The 17472-nt window shown below is 31.8% G+C and overlaps 1 protein-coding gene across 3 annotated transcripts in view; it reads right to left on the bottom strand.

Annotated features, from left to right (window-relative positions):
- FAM3C (FAM3 metabolism regulating signaling molecule C) overlaps positions 1-17472 on the bottom strand; it is a 56489-nt gene that overhangs the window by 14050 nt on the left and 24967 nt on the right. For all 3 annotated transcript variants that reach the window (XM_074268141.1, XM_074268140.1, XM_074268142.1), the window contains exons 3-6: positions 14045-14149; positions 10807-10830; positions 9372-9495; positions 2352-2410 (exon numbers count right to left, since the gene is read on the bottom strand). In XM_074268141.1, the coding sequence (XP_074124242.1) occupies positions 2352-2410; positions 9372-9495; positions 10807-10830; positions 14045-14149 (312 nt within the window). The remainder of the gene's footprint in view (positions 1-2351; positions 2411-9371; positions 9496-10806; positions 10831-14044; positions 14150-17472) is intronic.

The following is a 17472-nucleotide window of genomic DNA, read 5'->3' as shown; positions in this document are numbered from 1 at the left end:
TGTGTCTAAAGCCAGATTTGAACTCAGGTTCTCCTGACTACAAGACTGGAACTTCATTCACTTTGCCACCTACTTGTCCAAGTAAATTACTGAGAAGAATTCTTAAGTCTTTTAAAATTGAATTCTATGATTTGGTAGTAATTGAGATATAGTCATGTTAGCTAAATAGTTTGGCCAATTTATCATTTAATGGCTTTTAGGGACTCCAAACTGTTTTCTAAAATGAATGAAGTAATTCACAGCTCCTAAATTAACAGTCCAATAGGGCAGGTGTCCTCCGATAGCTCTAAAAACTTTCATTTTCCCTCTATGCTATCTTTGATAATCTAAATTGTAGAAGATAGAGCCTCAGAGTTGTTTTCCTTCTTTAATCATTATCACTTTATCATTAATAATCTGGAATGTTTCTTTATATGAGTGTTTTTCTGTCTTTTGAGAATTACCTGTTCATCCTTTCACTATTTATCTACTGGGCAAGGACTCACCTTATTATATAGTTGAATCCATCCCCCTTCATATTGATATTAGGGAACATTCTGTTCCCAGCCTCATCCCTAACTTTCTTGATTTCAGCACCAAGCCTTCTCTAATATTGGCCTGTCATGGAACTTTCATCATAATTCAAGATGGCCTCCTTACCCTAGAACAGATCACTTTAATAGTGGCTTATTTAACCATAATATTGCTCCTCAAGGCCTACCTCCTTCTTCTCCCATTGGTATTTCTCTTGGAGGCTCTATCTTTTAAAGTGATATAGGCAAGTCTTATCTTCAACTTTCTCCTGGCTCTATTCTTGACTTTCTAGATTTCAAAATCATCTCCCTGAATCATATACCTTCTTTCTGTTCCCTTGCCCTTTGTTTTATACACCCTCCCTCCCACCTCCCCCACCCTTCCCCCTGCCATTAGAATGAATGAGACTAGGGATAAATCTTTTATTTTTGCTTGTATCTGTAACTATAACTCTTAGCAAAATGCCTATCTCACAGTATTTAATAAATACTTATTTTTGTTAAAATAAGTATTTATTTTAATAAAAACATTTATTTTAATGTTTGTTTCTTTTAGACCTTTATCAGAGAACTTTCTGCAAAGATTTCTTTTATGTTGATAAGAGTTCTACATCCTACTTTTCTACTACTAAGTTTCTGTATCTTGACTTTCATCCTACCCTAAATGGTCCTCAGACATAGCCAAGATTTTTCACTATCCTCCATTTACCAGGCCTATATTGTTTTAGGTGAAATAAAAAAATAAGAAAGGCATTTACATCTTTACTTCCATTCTTATGTACTGTTTTTGTTTGGTTTTTTTTTTTTAATTGCTTTGATTGCAACTAAATGTTCACATACAAAAAAAAGAATTCATCCAAGAATTCCAAAGTAGAATTTATTTTATCTTATGGCTTACAAAAGAGTAGATATAAGCAATTTGTTTGTCTGAGATGTCATAGCAGCTTTAATTTCCATGTTCTAATATTCTTAGAGTTATGACTATAACTATGCTGTATGTTATTGCTATAAAATGAATAAAACAGATAAAACATCTATTTTATCATGGACTCATGATTGGTATAACTTGGTAAAGCTTACAATGGTTCTCACTTTTTGGATTCAATAACTACTTTTATCAATTTACCAGAGTGAACAAATGTATAAGCATGTATGTATGTATATTTAATAACTGCTAACCAAGTTCAATAACTCAGAAACCAAAATGCTAATTTATTAATTTATAGTGAGAATACTTATTTATATAAATTGATCAGTTGGGGAATCAACCTGAGATATCACATTAAAACCAGAATGTGGTGTGGTATATAGAAAACCACCAGGCTCTAATAAATTGATATGCTCTTTTCCACTAAAATGACATAAGACCTAAGTAGGTCAGTTATTTGCATGAGCTGGTCAAGACAATTTTCTCCCTGGTCAATACTAGAAAAATAATGAAATTCTTACTCTCAATTCCAAGCACACAATCTACCCTTTGTTCTTACATCATCCTTCCCCCCCGCCCCAGCATGTTCAGATATTTTAAGTTCCCAAATCTACAACATGTTTTCATTGACTATACATTAGGAATCAGGTAAGGTTAGAGATTGATTGTCTGCTTCTTAATGATATTCAAAATATTCTTAATGAGAAAGTGATGTGCCTGAAATACAATGTTAAGGAAGATTGCTTTTGAAAAAGCCAACAATTTCAATCCTAGAATGTATGTTTTTTTAAGTCTCATTTAAAAGAACAACATTTTCCAGCCTTTTCTCTAGATTTAGGGATACATCTTACTTCTAAGATCTCCATTCATACATCCTTTGAGAATACAGGACTAAGCTAAAGCATACATACCATTCACCAATGCAACATTGATTCCTCTTCCAACATTATTCTTTACACCACTCATTAAACTGAGGAAAACAAAATATGACAAATTGTTCAGGAACAATTATTTTACATAGCAAAAACAAGATTAAAATGAGTAATGAAAAACCACAATGAATAGCATTAAGTATATATAATATATTCAGCAGTACAAATTTAACATAGGAGAAACTAAATCAACAAGCTGAGTTTGTATAAATGACACTGGTTATTTAAAAACTTATTTCAATATAATTTCTTAAATATAAATATTAAAAGATTGAAGCCATTGGAAAAGGTATAAAAAGATCAAGATATTTCTTGATGAGTTGTCAGATTATGAAATATTTCCTAAGGAATCCCTCATATATATGTGTGTGTGTGTGTGTGTGTGTGTGTGTGTGTGTACACATATGCATAAATATATATGTATTGCAAATATGAGATATAACAATTCTGTATCTGCCTTCAAACAATCAATTCAAACAAACAAGTGACCTATTTGCTTTTCATTGCCCATAACAACCTGATATATATAAAAGTAAAGTAAGATTTCTGCCTATCTAGGTCAAGAATTGAAAAGGAAAATAGGCTGCACTGACCCTGGAAAATAGCAAAATTGTTGTCAGTTACCCCAAGCTGTTTGCAACTGAGAAGCACTATTTCTAGCACCAGAATTATCCCAATAATGCTATATGACTGAGAATCATCTGATCTGGCATTTCAAAAGAATCACAATTATAGAAAAAATGGATAGATATCATTTGCTAATAAAGATATGCAAGAGAAGATCAGTATACAAGATATAATTAAAGACATGGATGACCCAGAAAAAAAATTGGTATTGATCATGAGTGACAGATAAGAGCTACAGATAGCCACAACAAAATATTAAAAAGGAAAGTCTCCAGCATGTCAGGTAGATCTTCTTTGGAAGATTAACAGAAAGACATATAGATTAAACATTCCCCAGGATGAGAAAGTAGGAAGCAATTAAATCTGTAGCTAGTGGAATCAAATTTACTCAGTAAAGTAAGTTTAACACAAAAGCCACTTACAGTAACAAACTAAGAGTCACTGATAAATAACTTGCACATTGTCACAAGAACAGCTCCCAGTTCAACTCCCAAGGACTTAGCTGTTTTTTATTCTAACTCCTTTCAACAACAAAAGAACTTCCAGAGTAACTTTATATACAACACATAATTTTCATAAGCAATTATTAATGTTTAAGGTGCCATTAAAAAGTATTTAATGTGAACCCTTTAGTCCATTAATGAAGAACCTTGAAGGAGTTCACAAATCACTACATGGGAACCACTGCACTGTGGTATGCTGCCTCTTCCATGCTTAAGACAGATTCTCGTCTCGATGGCATTACAGAACCTTAGAATAAAGATTTTAGAGGCCAAATCAAACCAGAGCTAAACAAAAATCTTCTACACACACACACACACACACACACCCCCTACCCACTTAACTACCACACCCCTCCCTCCACTTTTGGAAAACTCTGATTGGAAGTATTATTTTTGTTTATCTGTTGTTTCTTTTACCAAGTCTAAATTTGCTTTTCTTCAAATTCCATCCATATCAACTAATTCTATTCTTTGGACCCAAAAAGAACAATCCTATCTGCTTTTTCCACTGAGAATCCCCTTAAAATATTTCAAGATAGCTATCTTGATCTTTCTTTTCTGCTTCCACTTCTCTCCAGGCTAAACAATCCTCACATGACATGGCCTCAAGGCCCTTCATCTTTTTAGTTATTCACTGTCTGAAAATAACATGCCAATAACTAAAGAGAGTACATTAACCTCTCTCGTCCTGGGTATTTTTTTTAGTATAGTTTAAGGCTGCATTAGCTTTCTTTATATTAATATCAACTTTGCAATCACTGAAACCCTTAGATATTCTTCAGAAGATCTAGTTATGACTCCTATATTGCTTTTTGAACTCAAGTCTGAAACAATGTACTTATTTCTACTAAATTTCATCTTAAGATCATACCAAATCCTAATTCATCATCCATTGTTAGATATCTTTTCCAGCCCTGTCATCTGCAAATTTTGACAAACACTCCATTCATGCCTTCACTCACACCATTAACTAAAACTTTTAAACTCTCCTAGGGAAGTCCCTGAAGATAAAAACTGAACAAACCATTAATGACTATTCCTTTACTCTAGTAATTTGACTAGTTTGAAATCTCTAAGAAGAGCATGAGAGAATTTATCAAATGCTTGGTTAAAATCTAGAAGAGATATATAGCATTCTCTTAAGCTACCTGGTTAACTAAAGACTTGTGTCCTTAAAAGAAATAAGTATGCTTGAAGCAGGGGGAGGTAGACAAGGGATGACAAAGTTGAATTCTGATGTAATATGCGGATTTTTAAAATGCCACTAAGATAGACACTCAAAAAAGCCAAAAGACTAAGGCTAGATAAAGATTTAAGTGTCATCTGCACTAAAATAATTTAATTCACGAGTGCTGACAAGACTACCATGAGAATAGATACCTGTAACTATCTATCTATCTAGAAAGAAGAGAAGGCTCAGGACATAACAGGGCAGGAGGGTAAGGGGAAAAGAGGGGGAAACACATGGCTGAGGGAGGGAGGGGAAGATACAGGGAAGGAACACAAATTAGAAGGGAAGAACATAAATAATAATCTAACAAAGAAGGCTGAGGAAAAAAAAATGGTAGAGGCAAAAGAAGCAGAAGAAAAGTGCCATTAAATCCAAAGGAAAAAAGGGGCAGAAGTGTCAAAAACTATGGAGATGTTAAAAGAGGCATATTGATAAAAAGCCATTAGACTTAGCAAATGAGATAATTAGTAAACTTGGAGTAACATTGGAAAACAGTTATAATAGGGCCAGAAGTCAAGAAGATTAATATGCTGAAACCAAAACCAATCTACTATATTTAGAGCAACCACACTGAAGAATAAAATGTTAAAATCTGTTTACTTTGTTTCTTTGAAATCAACACTGTTAAAACAAAGACCTGATTAACTTATTAGGAAAAAGCATACATTCTTTCAAAGAGATCTAGGCATAATACTAATAACCCCAATGTAATTTCTTACTAGTACACAGAGAGATGACAACATACTTTTATCCAAACTGTTAATAAACTAGAAGTATAAAACCCTTCATGAAGTTTACTGTAACTATAAAACATAATACTGTACTAACGAAAATAAATAAATGATCAAGTAGGTTGAAAGTCTTCCACAAGATGGCAGCATTTCTATATTCTAAACATGGACATTTTGCCAAAATTAAAAATTACTTGTAATAAATTAAAATTGTAAAGAATGTACAAATTTTTGACTACATAAAGGTCACACTCAGGTCAAAAGGCAGAATTATAATTTCTCACACTTCATAAATTGTTTTTTTCAAGACCAGAATTTAATAAAAGTTACTCTATATAAGTTGTAAATGCCATTCTTCATTTGTCTGCTTCAAATTTCATGTATTTTTATTCAAATTATTTCAAAACACCTTTAAACTAGGATTTTCCTTAAAATCTACCAAAATTGTCAGATCTAGCTAAAAAAGATGTTTACTTTTCATAGCTAGTTTACAATTCTTCATAGATTAAATCTATTCAAATCTAACTTGGCAATAAGATGCCAAAAAATTAATCATTTTTCCTCTCAGTATTACCAGATATAAATGATTGGTAGTTTTTTTTCTATCATATAAGCACATAATAATTATATTCCTAAGATCACCTTTAACTACTACAAAAGTTTTTAACTGGGGTCCTAAGCTTATTTTATGTAAGGAAGAGGGAAAGAGAAAAAAGAAGGCTCCTACTTCGTGCCAGACACTGTGACAAGTGCTTTTTATAAACATTATCACATGCATAAAAACTATTTTAATTATTTTTAAAACCTCTGTCTTTCAATTTTAATGCACTTAAAAATATTTTTGAGTAATTCATAGATTTCACCAGACTGCCAAAGAAGTCCACCAAGAGCCTTCAAAGCTGTGTGACAGTGGGCTAGCACAGGCACCTCAAATTCCTCATCTGAATTAGAATAGATTCAACATTCCATTCTAGCACTAAAATTCTTTAACGCCTTTAGGGAATGCGGGAATGACGAGTTAAGGTCAAGCATTATTCCAGCTTTACAGAAGAATAAACTATTTCCAAAGTCACAAGATCTGAGATCTAGAGCAACCATGGAAAATTAAGGGATGTCCTAGTTCAACCTCCTTCTCTTAAAATTACTGATTCAGCTCAAAGGGTAAGGGACTTACCCAGGATCACTGGAACAGTAAGCAATAGACCTGGGATTTTAAAATGAAATCCTCTGACTCCTAATACAGTGCTGCAATAAATGCCCTCCAAAAGGCAGGGCAGGGCAGGATCCATAGTCTCTGGATGCAAGTTCAGAATTTTCTTTACTAAACTGCTATCTACACATTTCCCCTTGCTTTTTTGTACACACATTTTTAGTTTAATAACTATCTGAGACCCTTTTCCTCTAACATTATCAAAACCTTTGTTTTCAGAAGATGATCTATCTTTAGTTGTCTATCTAACCGTGATCAAGAATCGAGCCAGGCATTCAAATCAATGAATCCTTTTTCTTCCTGTTACCTAAGTCAAACTACCTGAAAGGATATATAAGAGAAAAAGAAAGAGAACCTTCTAGATAAATGTCAGAGTACTGACTCAAACTAATGTCTCCATCTGAAAAAGTATTACATATTTTTCACAGCTAGACTTATGGCAAGTTAAGCTTGTAAGTGGAGAAACAGGTTCATATAATTCAAATGCAATATCCTACCACATAATCTAGAGATTGAATGAAAAGGTCCGTTTCCATAGCTAGATAACAATTTAACTTTTTCAGTGCTCTAGGCAGCTAAGACTAAGAAATTATAAAATAATTAAATCACAAAACAATTACAAATATGCACTGATGACAAGATTTGTTCACTACAGTTCATTATAGAAAAGAAATCAAAGGAATAGTTTAAAACATTTTATATAACTCAGCAAAAGAATAAATTTTATTTATTAAACTTAATTCAACTAACAATTTATTTGCTACATTCTTCCAAGTGCAAGATATTCAAAGGTGAATGACAATCGGCTATTACTAAAAAGCAGAATTTAAAGCACGATTTACCAAAGGTGAAAGGAACTCAAGAACAAGTTAGGTGAGTCATTTCAGATCACAGAGTTGTATGCAATAGCAGAAACTGTATTTAGTATCTCAATAATAAGTAATGAGTCCCAAAGTCAACAAGAAAAATTTTAAATGTAATTTACTACAACTTCAAGTGCTATACTTTCATTTGATTGTGATATTTTGTTACATTTTTATCTATCTCAGTCAACTTACACATTACTGGGACTTTTTGTTTTGTTTTTGCAATAAATACAAATATTCCTGGTAGCATATTTTCACATGTCTAAGTACCTAGCAAAAAAAAAAAAAAAAAAGACATGAGAAAGTGTTTTGATGCCTGGGGTTTCAAAGAAAAGTCTACATTCACTTGGTTTTGAGAAATGGTCTGTATGGTGGAAGCAGGACTGCATCTGAAAGTCAAACACATACAGATGTAGCCCTGTTTTGCTGGTCACTCACTATTTGACTCTGAGTAACACATCTGGCCTTTCTATATCTTGAATCTCTCATCCATAAAACTAGAATACTGAATTAAATAAAGATAATCTAACAGTTCCATTCCAAATCAATGAGCCTAGAGATTTACTATATGGTTATATGTCTGCATTCCATTATGGATTCTAAAAAAAAGAATTCTGTAGGAAATCCTAGTATGGTATGCAAGGAATACTAAAGACACTTCTAAAATTTGGGTGGTTAGCACTACCTTGAAACAAAATGTAAATTTTTACCAGTAGACAAATGGGCCTATGTTTCATTCATACAGAATTATTAATTATATAATACCAACTTGGAGGGAAAAGAAATTACAATTTGGAAAAAATCCAACAAAAACATAAAAGATGATCAAATTTGGCTCAATTCCATAAACAAGGATACCAACAAAATAATGATTAAAATGGCTCTTCTTTAACTCTTAATGCCTATCTTTTGAAATCACTTTAATTACAATAATCAGAAACAAGTTCTGTTGACTATTTTAACCTTCCATATTACTTAAGAGATATATTCCAATATATGACAAGTTAGTACTTCTTAGGAAGTTACCAGGCTGACTACTAGTTACTAGTCAAGAAAATATTTGATTTTTCACATAAATAAAAATTTTTGAAAAGCCTGATATTCATCATTATGACTGAACTAAAAGTTGGCCTGAAATCTCAAAATTCTATAAGCAAAATGAAATTATATATGGTACAAAGATTTATTTTCTCAGAAATAGATTTCCAAAAAGCTCACAGTGCCTTACCTCTACAATATGCAAATCTTGCAAACATATAAATATCAATTTATCTGAAGATAAGAGCCTCAATCTCCTCAACTATAAAACAGGAATACTAATAACACTCCTTTCCCAGGTTGATGTGAAGATCAAGTAAGATACTTGTAAAGCATTTAGCATATCCTCTGGCCCATAGGTCAGCATTATATAAATGCCAGTTGTTGAGGAGGATGTGCCCAAGTCATATTTTGAAGAAAACTAAGGGATTTTTGAGAAGAAAGTAAAGAGGACATACGTTTTAGAATTGAGAGAATACTTGTAATAAAGACACCAAGGAAAATAACATTAAGAAATTATCCAAACAGAGTTGAATATATAATATCTAATTCTTTAAAAAAAAAAAGTTCTCCTAAAAGTTCCAGAAAAATAGATAACATAATTTTAAAAATTAAGTAATGAATGTTAAAACACCTACATACATGAATTATCAGAGATTAAAATACGAAAATTTACTTCAACAAAGTTAACAAGCCTTTTTTTTAAAAGAAATATTTCAATTCTGGTTTAGAGGTTATATTAAAGTGATAAATATAAATGAAATTAAACTTCCAAATTTATATCAATACTTACATATTGTCTTCTACACAAATTTTGGGGCCAACAACATTAGCTGCTCCACTTGCCATTTTGAAGGCAAAATGTTTTTCTGGGCAGGCTTTTGAAATCCCACATTTATATCTGGGAGGTTTTGTATCTTTGGAAAAAAATACATATAGTTTTAAAATAATAATAGTACATATGTGACTATAATCAATAATTTTTCTAACTGCAAAATTAGCAATGTACTAAAACCAATCAACTGTAAACAACATCCTTTGAATGACGTAACCAAAAAAAATGAAATGGCATAATGGAAATAACTGGAAATCATGAAGTTTTAGTGCTAAAAGTGCTTTGAATCATTAACTAGGTGTAATAATTCTAAATAAGCAATTTAACTCCTTTATGCCTTTACTTGCAAAATGAGCATGTTAGATAAAATTTCCCCTAGAGTATCTAAAATTGAGTATATAATTTTCAATAAATATGCTACCTATATGTTCAAATACAACTGTGTGTGTGTATGTGTGCATGTATATTAGTGCACCTTAAAGTTTATACTAGAAGCTCTGTTTGCTTAGAATCAAATAAGTTTTCTAAATGTTTAATCAAAAGATCTTAGTTGATATACTAAGTGAGAGAGCATAAAGTAAAACTTGATTAAGAAGGAAGATTTGATTTCATTAACTAGTAAATGACTTCATTTTTTTTTTCCATTTAGAGACATTTTTGATCCTTAAATTTAGTTTTCACTTTAGTCAAATCCTATGCTAAAAGGTCTGTCTATATAGATTTTTAAAAATCCCTAATATTAGCATTTAGAAAAACAATTTAATGTACTAAGATGTATTTCTTTATATACTAGCTCTCTTAAAATAAATATCTATTCTCCATTCTGTCAACTGGCAACTAATCTGGGTCACACAGCTAGGAAGTATTAATTGTCTGAGGCCACATTTGAACTCAGGTCCTCCTGACTTTTGAAATGGTGCTCTATCTACTGCACCACATAGCTGCCTCTTTACTATGGATTTTTAAAAAATATCTTAAACCAACAAATATGGTACTAACGTCTATTGTTTCTACTATTAATGAAGTGAAAGGATCTTAGCCTTCCTGTATGTGTTACAGACTCACGCAACAGTTTAGAGAATCCTACAGATACTTTTCTCATAATATTTTTAAATGCATAATATGAAATACACAGGATTATAAAGGAAACTAATTATACTGAAATATAGTTGTCAAGACTTTTTTTAAGATTAAGACACCCTGTTGTCAAGTAGAGTCAAAATTGAAAAATAGCTAGTTATTTCTCATTTGAAATTATTTCACTTCTAGATCAATTCTGTATATTGAATTTTATAACAAGCAAACTGATATCAGTGAAAGAAATGTCTCTAAAAACTACATATTATTATTGAGCCACATCTGAAAATAAATTATTGAGATACATGATACTTACAAGCTATCTGCAGTGCTGACCTTGCTAAAATTAAAAAAAAAAAAAAAAAAAAAAAGCCAGTTAACTTCTGGAAAAGAAATTGAATATAAAATGTACCCACTTAATTTTTAAATAAATCCCCAAAATACATTCGTTGTTTATTATTATATATAACCTCTACCACAGAGAAATTAAAGCATGTCAAAAGAGAAATCAGCAAGAATAGCTAGCATATGCAAAATACTCATAATTCACAAATACAAACTATAATGAAATAAACATTACAGTATGGTAAGTTTTAATATACAGAGTAAATGCATGTATCTTTAATTAGTATTGTAAATTTAAGATCCAATGAAGCAGATATTTCATACATAAACATTAATTGCCATATATAATCATCATTGCTAGCAATAAAACATTTCAAAATTGTTGCAGATTTGAAATTTTTTCAAAATATACATTTAAACAAACTAGAGACCTCTAAACTACTAAATATAGAAATCTTAGATTAAAAGAAGCAATCTAATCTAAAAATTATATGTCATATAATACATCCTTCTATATTTGATAAAATTCTGCTTTGTTAATTAGCCAGTTTCACTGATAGGCAATTTACTGCACCTAAGATTATCCATTCTATTTTTGACCTATTTTTAAATTAATTTTTCTTTATAGTTAGCCAAGCCAAAATATTTCTCCATTTAGTTTCTATTTACTAGATCTAACTTTAACCCCTAAATATGTCTACTAAACCTTAATATGTCCACATGTGACCCTAAAAGTACCTGAAGTACTGGCTCTTCTCTAAAATAAATAGAATTTCTTTAACTTTTGCTTATATACCATGATTGAAAATGGTTTTACTCTCCTGTCCAATCAATCAAGCATGTACTTATTGTGTGCCAGTGCCATGTGGTAGGTGCTAGGGAATACAAATACCAAAAAAATGAAATGATCCCTATTCACAAGAAACTTACCTAATAAAATGAAGCAAATGAATAATAAAAAAAAACAAAAACAAAAAAACCACAGAGTACAAATATGAAATTAAAAGCAAACACAAATTTCTGTTTTTGATGAAGAAAACTAGTAGCTGGGAGATTATAAAAGAGTCCATGTAGAAGTTGGTACCTGAGCTATGTTTTTAAAAAAGAGGTCTCTGAAGAAAAAAAGAGTTCATCCAGTAATGTGGGATGGAAGCATTTGATTTGACTGAAAAGGGTCTAAGAAAAGGGGAAGAAACATAAAAGGTAATTTGAGAGGATGGTAGGGTCCAGTGAAAAGCTATTTTCTGTGTTTTTAAGGATGGGGAAGCTTGGGCATATTTGAAGGCAAAAAGGAATTAACTGATTGGCAGTGGTTGAAGATTGGGCATGGGTGGCAAGACATCTTGTTAGGTATGGCCCACTGTCAAACATCATTTGAATCTTGATTCTGAGATCTAATTTAATATTTTTCTAAGCTAGAACAAATTCAGACCTAAACAGAGCACTGTTTCCAGAGTGAAAAGTCTAGAAAAAAAGTCTTATGTTAAAGGGTTAAAGGAAACAGATATTTAGCTTTTAGAAGAACAGCATTAGGGGACATATGATCATTATCCTTAAATAACTAAAGGGCTGTCATATGAAACAAGGATTAAGTTTATTTTGTATGGCTCCAAAGGGCAGGAAAAAAAAAAAAAAGAGTAATAGGTAAAATATATAAGTAGGCAGATTTCAAGTCATAATTATAAAAGCTACCAATTATGGATGTTTTAACTCAAAAGACAAATCCTTTTTTTTTTTTTTTTGGTCAGCTTCTCAACATTGAAAGTGTTCAAATAGTAATACTATATTTATCACATAGAATAAAATGAACTTTCAAATTGAGAAGGCTAGACTAAACAATCTATCAATCTTCCCAAGATCCTCAGTCTATCAATAGTACAACTTCTACTCCAAGATTAAAAAAGCTTATGTCATCCAGCTTCATTATAACAGTATAACTAGCTAAAACTGCTTCAAAGAATGATTCGGCTAAATGATTACCCCATTATAACTGACACTATAAATAAGACCATTCATTTGTCTTCAAATAGGTATTTAATAAATGTATCCTAATATGTTTCGATGATTTACCAAGATATTTGCATATATCTAGCTTCCAGCACTTAAATGAGTTATGTACTTAAATTAATATATTCTTTCCATTTTTTTTTTTAGCACATACACATTTAAATTACATTCTTTATGCTTATTTAGGGAAATACACTAATAATTACATGTTGAAATTTAGTAATTTTTTAAAAACAGCCATTTTAAATATAAAATTCAAAGAAATGAAAGTTAAAGGAGAATCCATCATTTGGGGAATAGCTAAGTAGATTATAATAATGAATGTATCAGAATGAATTGTAATGTAATATAAATGGAATGAATGGAATTCATCATAAGAAATGATAAAGAACAATTTTAGTATAGTATGGGAAGATTTGTATGATCTGATGCAGAATGATGTGAACAAAATCAGAGCAATTTATATAAGAACAACATTGTAATGACAAACAACTCTGATATGAAAAACCTGGATTAACCCAATAGCCAGCCATGATTCTAGAAGACCAATGATAATATGAAAGTCACTTTGTATTTTGAATACATTACTATATATATGTATGTGTGTACACATATACACATATATGTGCATGCACCTACTGCATGAGAGAGGTGATAAGCTCAAAATTCAAAAATACATATCTACAGCAATATACATCTCATATATACAGAAATATATCTCTATATCTATACACATACATGCATATATATCTATATATACTATACATATGTATCATGATCGATGAGGGGAATTGTTTTTCTAACCATGCATAACCATTACAAAAGTTTTGCTTTTTTATCCTTTTCTCCCCAAGTGAATAGGTAGAGAAGAAATAGTTTTGTTCGTGTAAAATAAATTACTAATTTTTTTTTCAAAACTAAAACAAAAAGTTCTTTCTCTAAATATATTCTAATTTTGTCCCTTCCATGATAGCACCTTGCATGTAGTATGAGTTGATTTATTTATAATGACTGATTTATTTAAACTTTGTATTTGATGACTTAAGTGCTATTATTTGCATTTCAATATTACAAAAAAAAAAAACAAAACTAATTTTTTTTTTTTTTTTTTTAAGAACAGACAAAATAAAACAGCAATTCAGGTTAAAGAAAACTTGAAAACCAGACAGTATAAAGAATAAAAGCTAAAAAGAAAAACTTACCAAATAAATTTCCTAAATTTGAATCTAACTTTATTTCAAATACTTGAGATATAACATAAAATGTCAGTAGAAATACTGCTACAGCAACCACCAACTTTATAGCACCTAAAGAATAAAGAACAGTTAAGCAATTTCATTAAAATGTTCATATTTTTTAAACACATGTGGGAAAGCCTAAGTTTAGGTTAAATAATCACAAATCACAATACAATACAATGATCACTGTTCAGTGAATGAAAGTTAGCAAGTAGAATGTTGGACTCAAATAATTTTTAACCATGTAAATAAACTTAGCTAGTGCCCTAACCTGTTCAATGCAAAAATGCTTATTATCATTGAAGCTTCAATTAGAATTGTACAGGACTTAGCAGCAGCCACAATAAAAGACCTCAAATAAATAAAATAAATAAGAAGTCCTACCAACAATGAAAAGGATTAGGCCTGCAGCCAAAAAATATCATATCCAACAAAATTACCCATAATACTGAACAAGAAAAAAAGGACATTCAATGAACTTGCAGATTTTCAGGACTTTCTATCAACAACCCCAAACTTAGTGGAAAATTTAACATATAAGAGGCAATATCAAAGATCAATTTCAAGGAACTCTACATGGCCATTTTTTTTTTAACATGGGAAATATATAGCATATGTTTAAGATTGATATCAACAATAGGACTGCTCAAAAGAAAGATTGGGACAGAGTTAAGGTAAAAATAATGATTATGCCATACAAATGATGTACAGAAGAAGAACAGACACAGAGGTTGGGGAGAGGAGGGCTCATAGTTCTGAATACCTATCCATATCCATAATGCTTTAAATAGGCAACACTACATATATACCATGAAGGGTATGGCACCTTCCAAAATCTATAAAGAAATATGAGAGGAGGTGTAGGCAGACAAGGAAGCAAAGGGTGAGGGAGAAGACAAGGGAAGAATCCATGAGTGGAGGGAGGTTAAGTAATAGCAAGGCAAATTAGGAGCAGAATTAAAGCAAAGGATCAGCAGGATATGTGTGGGGGTATTTGTGTATACATATGTACACATATATATGTATGTGTGAGTATACACACACACACACACACACATACATACACTACGTATGACCCTATGATAAAAGTTGCTATTATTGGAAAAACCATTTGAGTAATAATTAGTAGATATGGTAACATCAACATACTATTCCAATACGCATAACCAGAGATACAATGTGAATGACTAGCTCTAAAGACAAACAAGATGGTAAACTACTGGACAAATTACTGAAAGTTAAGTAGCTATACTAACCTTGGCAGGCAAGGGAGTGACAACTTTTTTACTGGCAATCAAGAATGAATTTAAATTTTGTCCCACTACCTTCTAATCTCCAAAAACCACTACAATTGGTGTTTTCTGATTTAGGGAGACTGCTTTTGTTTTCAGTCCCCTCCTAGCTAGAACTGCAGAGGCACAATTGGCAGTATATATCAAGGAATGAATGAAATGAGGGAAATTTTCTCCAGACTTCTCCATAAATGACAGAACACTGCTTTTGAAAAAGGGCATTCCTTGACAATAGCCAAAGAAAACAGAAAGCAAGGTCACTGGTTATCTATTGAATAGGAAAAAGTAGAGAGTAAAAGACAAAAACAATTATTAAGTTCCTACTAAGTGCCAGGCATAGTGTTAAGTCTAAACAAACATTATCTTAATTAATTGCCAACAATCCTGCAAGATATGTATTCTTATCCTTAAGGTCACACAGCTAGAAAGTGTATGAAGCCAGAGTTGACTCCAGGTCAAGTGCATATGACAAAAGCAAAATACACAAAGCAGAAACTAGTCTAGGAAAAATCAGACTGTTTGAGCTAAATAAGGATACTATTTCTACAGTCAACTGTGGAAAGGAGTTGATAAAGGGATAGGATGTTGAGCCTTTCTAAAAGCTCTCAGAGAATGGATGAACTAGAAATACCAGAGATATAGCCTCTTACTTCCTCCAACAGATGTTATTCTCAAATCAGGAACAACTTGGTTTCACAGAGGAAACATATGGGACTGGAAGGTAGAATCAGCTTTCCTTTATCAGAAGATAGGTGTTGTGAACAGTCAGAGGACCAGTCACATGGAAAAATGAGGAACAGGGTAGAAGGACAAAGGTATACTAGTTCTTAAACATAAGGCTCCCACTTCTTAGGCCTGAGAGTAAACCCTGTGGAGCTAAAAGGCTGATCTAATCAATAATCATTTAATAAGCACCTATGGATGTGCCAAATACCACTGCCTAAAATTTGCTTTATTCATTAAAAATAAATTATTAAGGGAACGCTAGATGACACAGTAGATAAATAAGAGCCCTGGCCCTGGAGTCAGGAATTAGTCTGAAACACAATACTTTCTAGCTCTGTGATCCTGGGCAAGTCACAACTCAAATTGCCTTCTCAAAAAATAAAAAAAAATAAAAATAAAAAGTAAAAAAAAAAAATTATTATTAAGCATTTACTGTGTTCTAAGCATGGGGATAACAAATGTAAAGTATGAAAAAATCTCTACAATTCAAGAAGTTTACAGTAATACATGTGAGAAACTTCTCAAAATTAAAACATGTTTGAAATATTTAAATGTTATTTCTATAAGAGACAGCATAGATCAATGAATAGAAAGCATCAAGACTCTAAATCAATAAAACTGGGGTTCAACTCCTGCCTCTGAAACATACTGTCTGGATAATGTTTGGTAAATCATTAATCTCTCAGTGTAATGCCAGAGAAACTGAGGCAAGATAAGAGTTTTTAATATATTTTTTTTTTAATGGAGAGATTGACTAGTCCACGGACTAGGACCATTGTCTCAAAACATCCAGCAGGAAGTAAGGGACTCCAGAGATTCTTATAGGGCTCCAGGGGTAAATGAATACAAAAGGCAAGGTGGGGATAGGATAATGGTGAGTGGGAATTTCCAGGAAGGGACCACAAATTTGGTTCTGACAGGTTGGGGGTAAGGAAGGATCATAAATTCTGATAAGTTGGTAGGACTAGGAGTTAGGATATCTGAGATAGAAGATATGCCTATCTATCTTAGGATAAGCCATCTGCATTTTATGGCTCTATGGAATACCAGTGGTCAGGGAGCCCAGCCCTAATTATCTCAGTTCTGATGGTCAGGAAGGGGGGTTGCTATGAAGAAGATTGAGGCAGAACATTCAGGGAAATTGAAGTAGAACAATTCAAGGAAACTGAGGCAAAACAATTAAAGGAAACTGTAGCATAACATCAGTACCCCAGGTAACCCTTAAAGACTATAAACTGATGAACAAGTATATTGTTTGATCAAATTTCTTCACAAAAAGTTACCTATCAGTCAAATCACAGGTTCATTAACTTTTTTTTTTTGCTAATATTTGAGCTTTTTTTTTTTTTTAAGTATAACATAAGTTCCATTGAT

This window comes from Sminthopsis crassicaudata, chromosome 5 (assembly GCF_048593235.1).
Source record: "Sminthopsis crassicaudata isolate SCR6 chromosome 5, ASM4859323v1, whole genome shotgun sequence".
Taxonomy (NCBI): Eukaryota; Metazoa; Chordata; class Mammalia; order Dasyuromorphia; family Dasyuridae; genus Sminthopsis; species Sminthopsis crassicaudata.
Note: the sequence above shows the minus strand (reverse complement) of the source record. Positions and strands in the feature narration are given on the sequence as shown.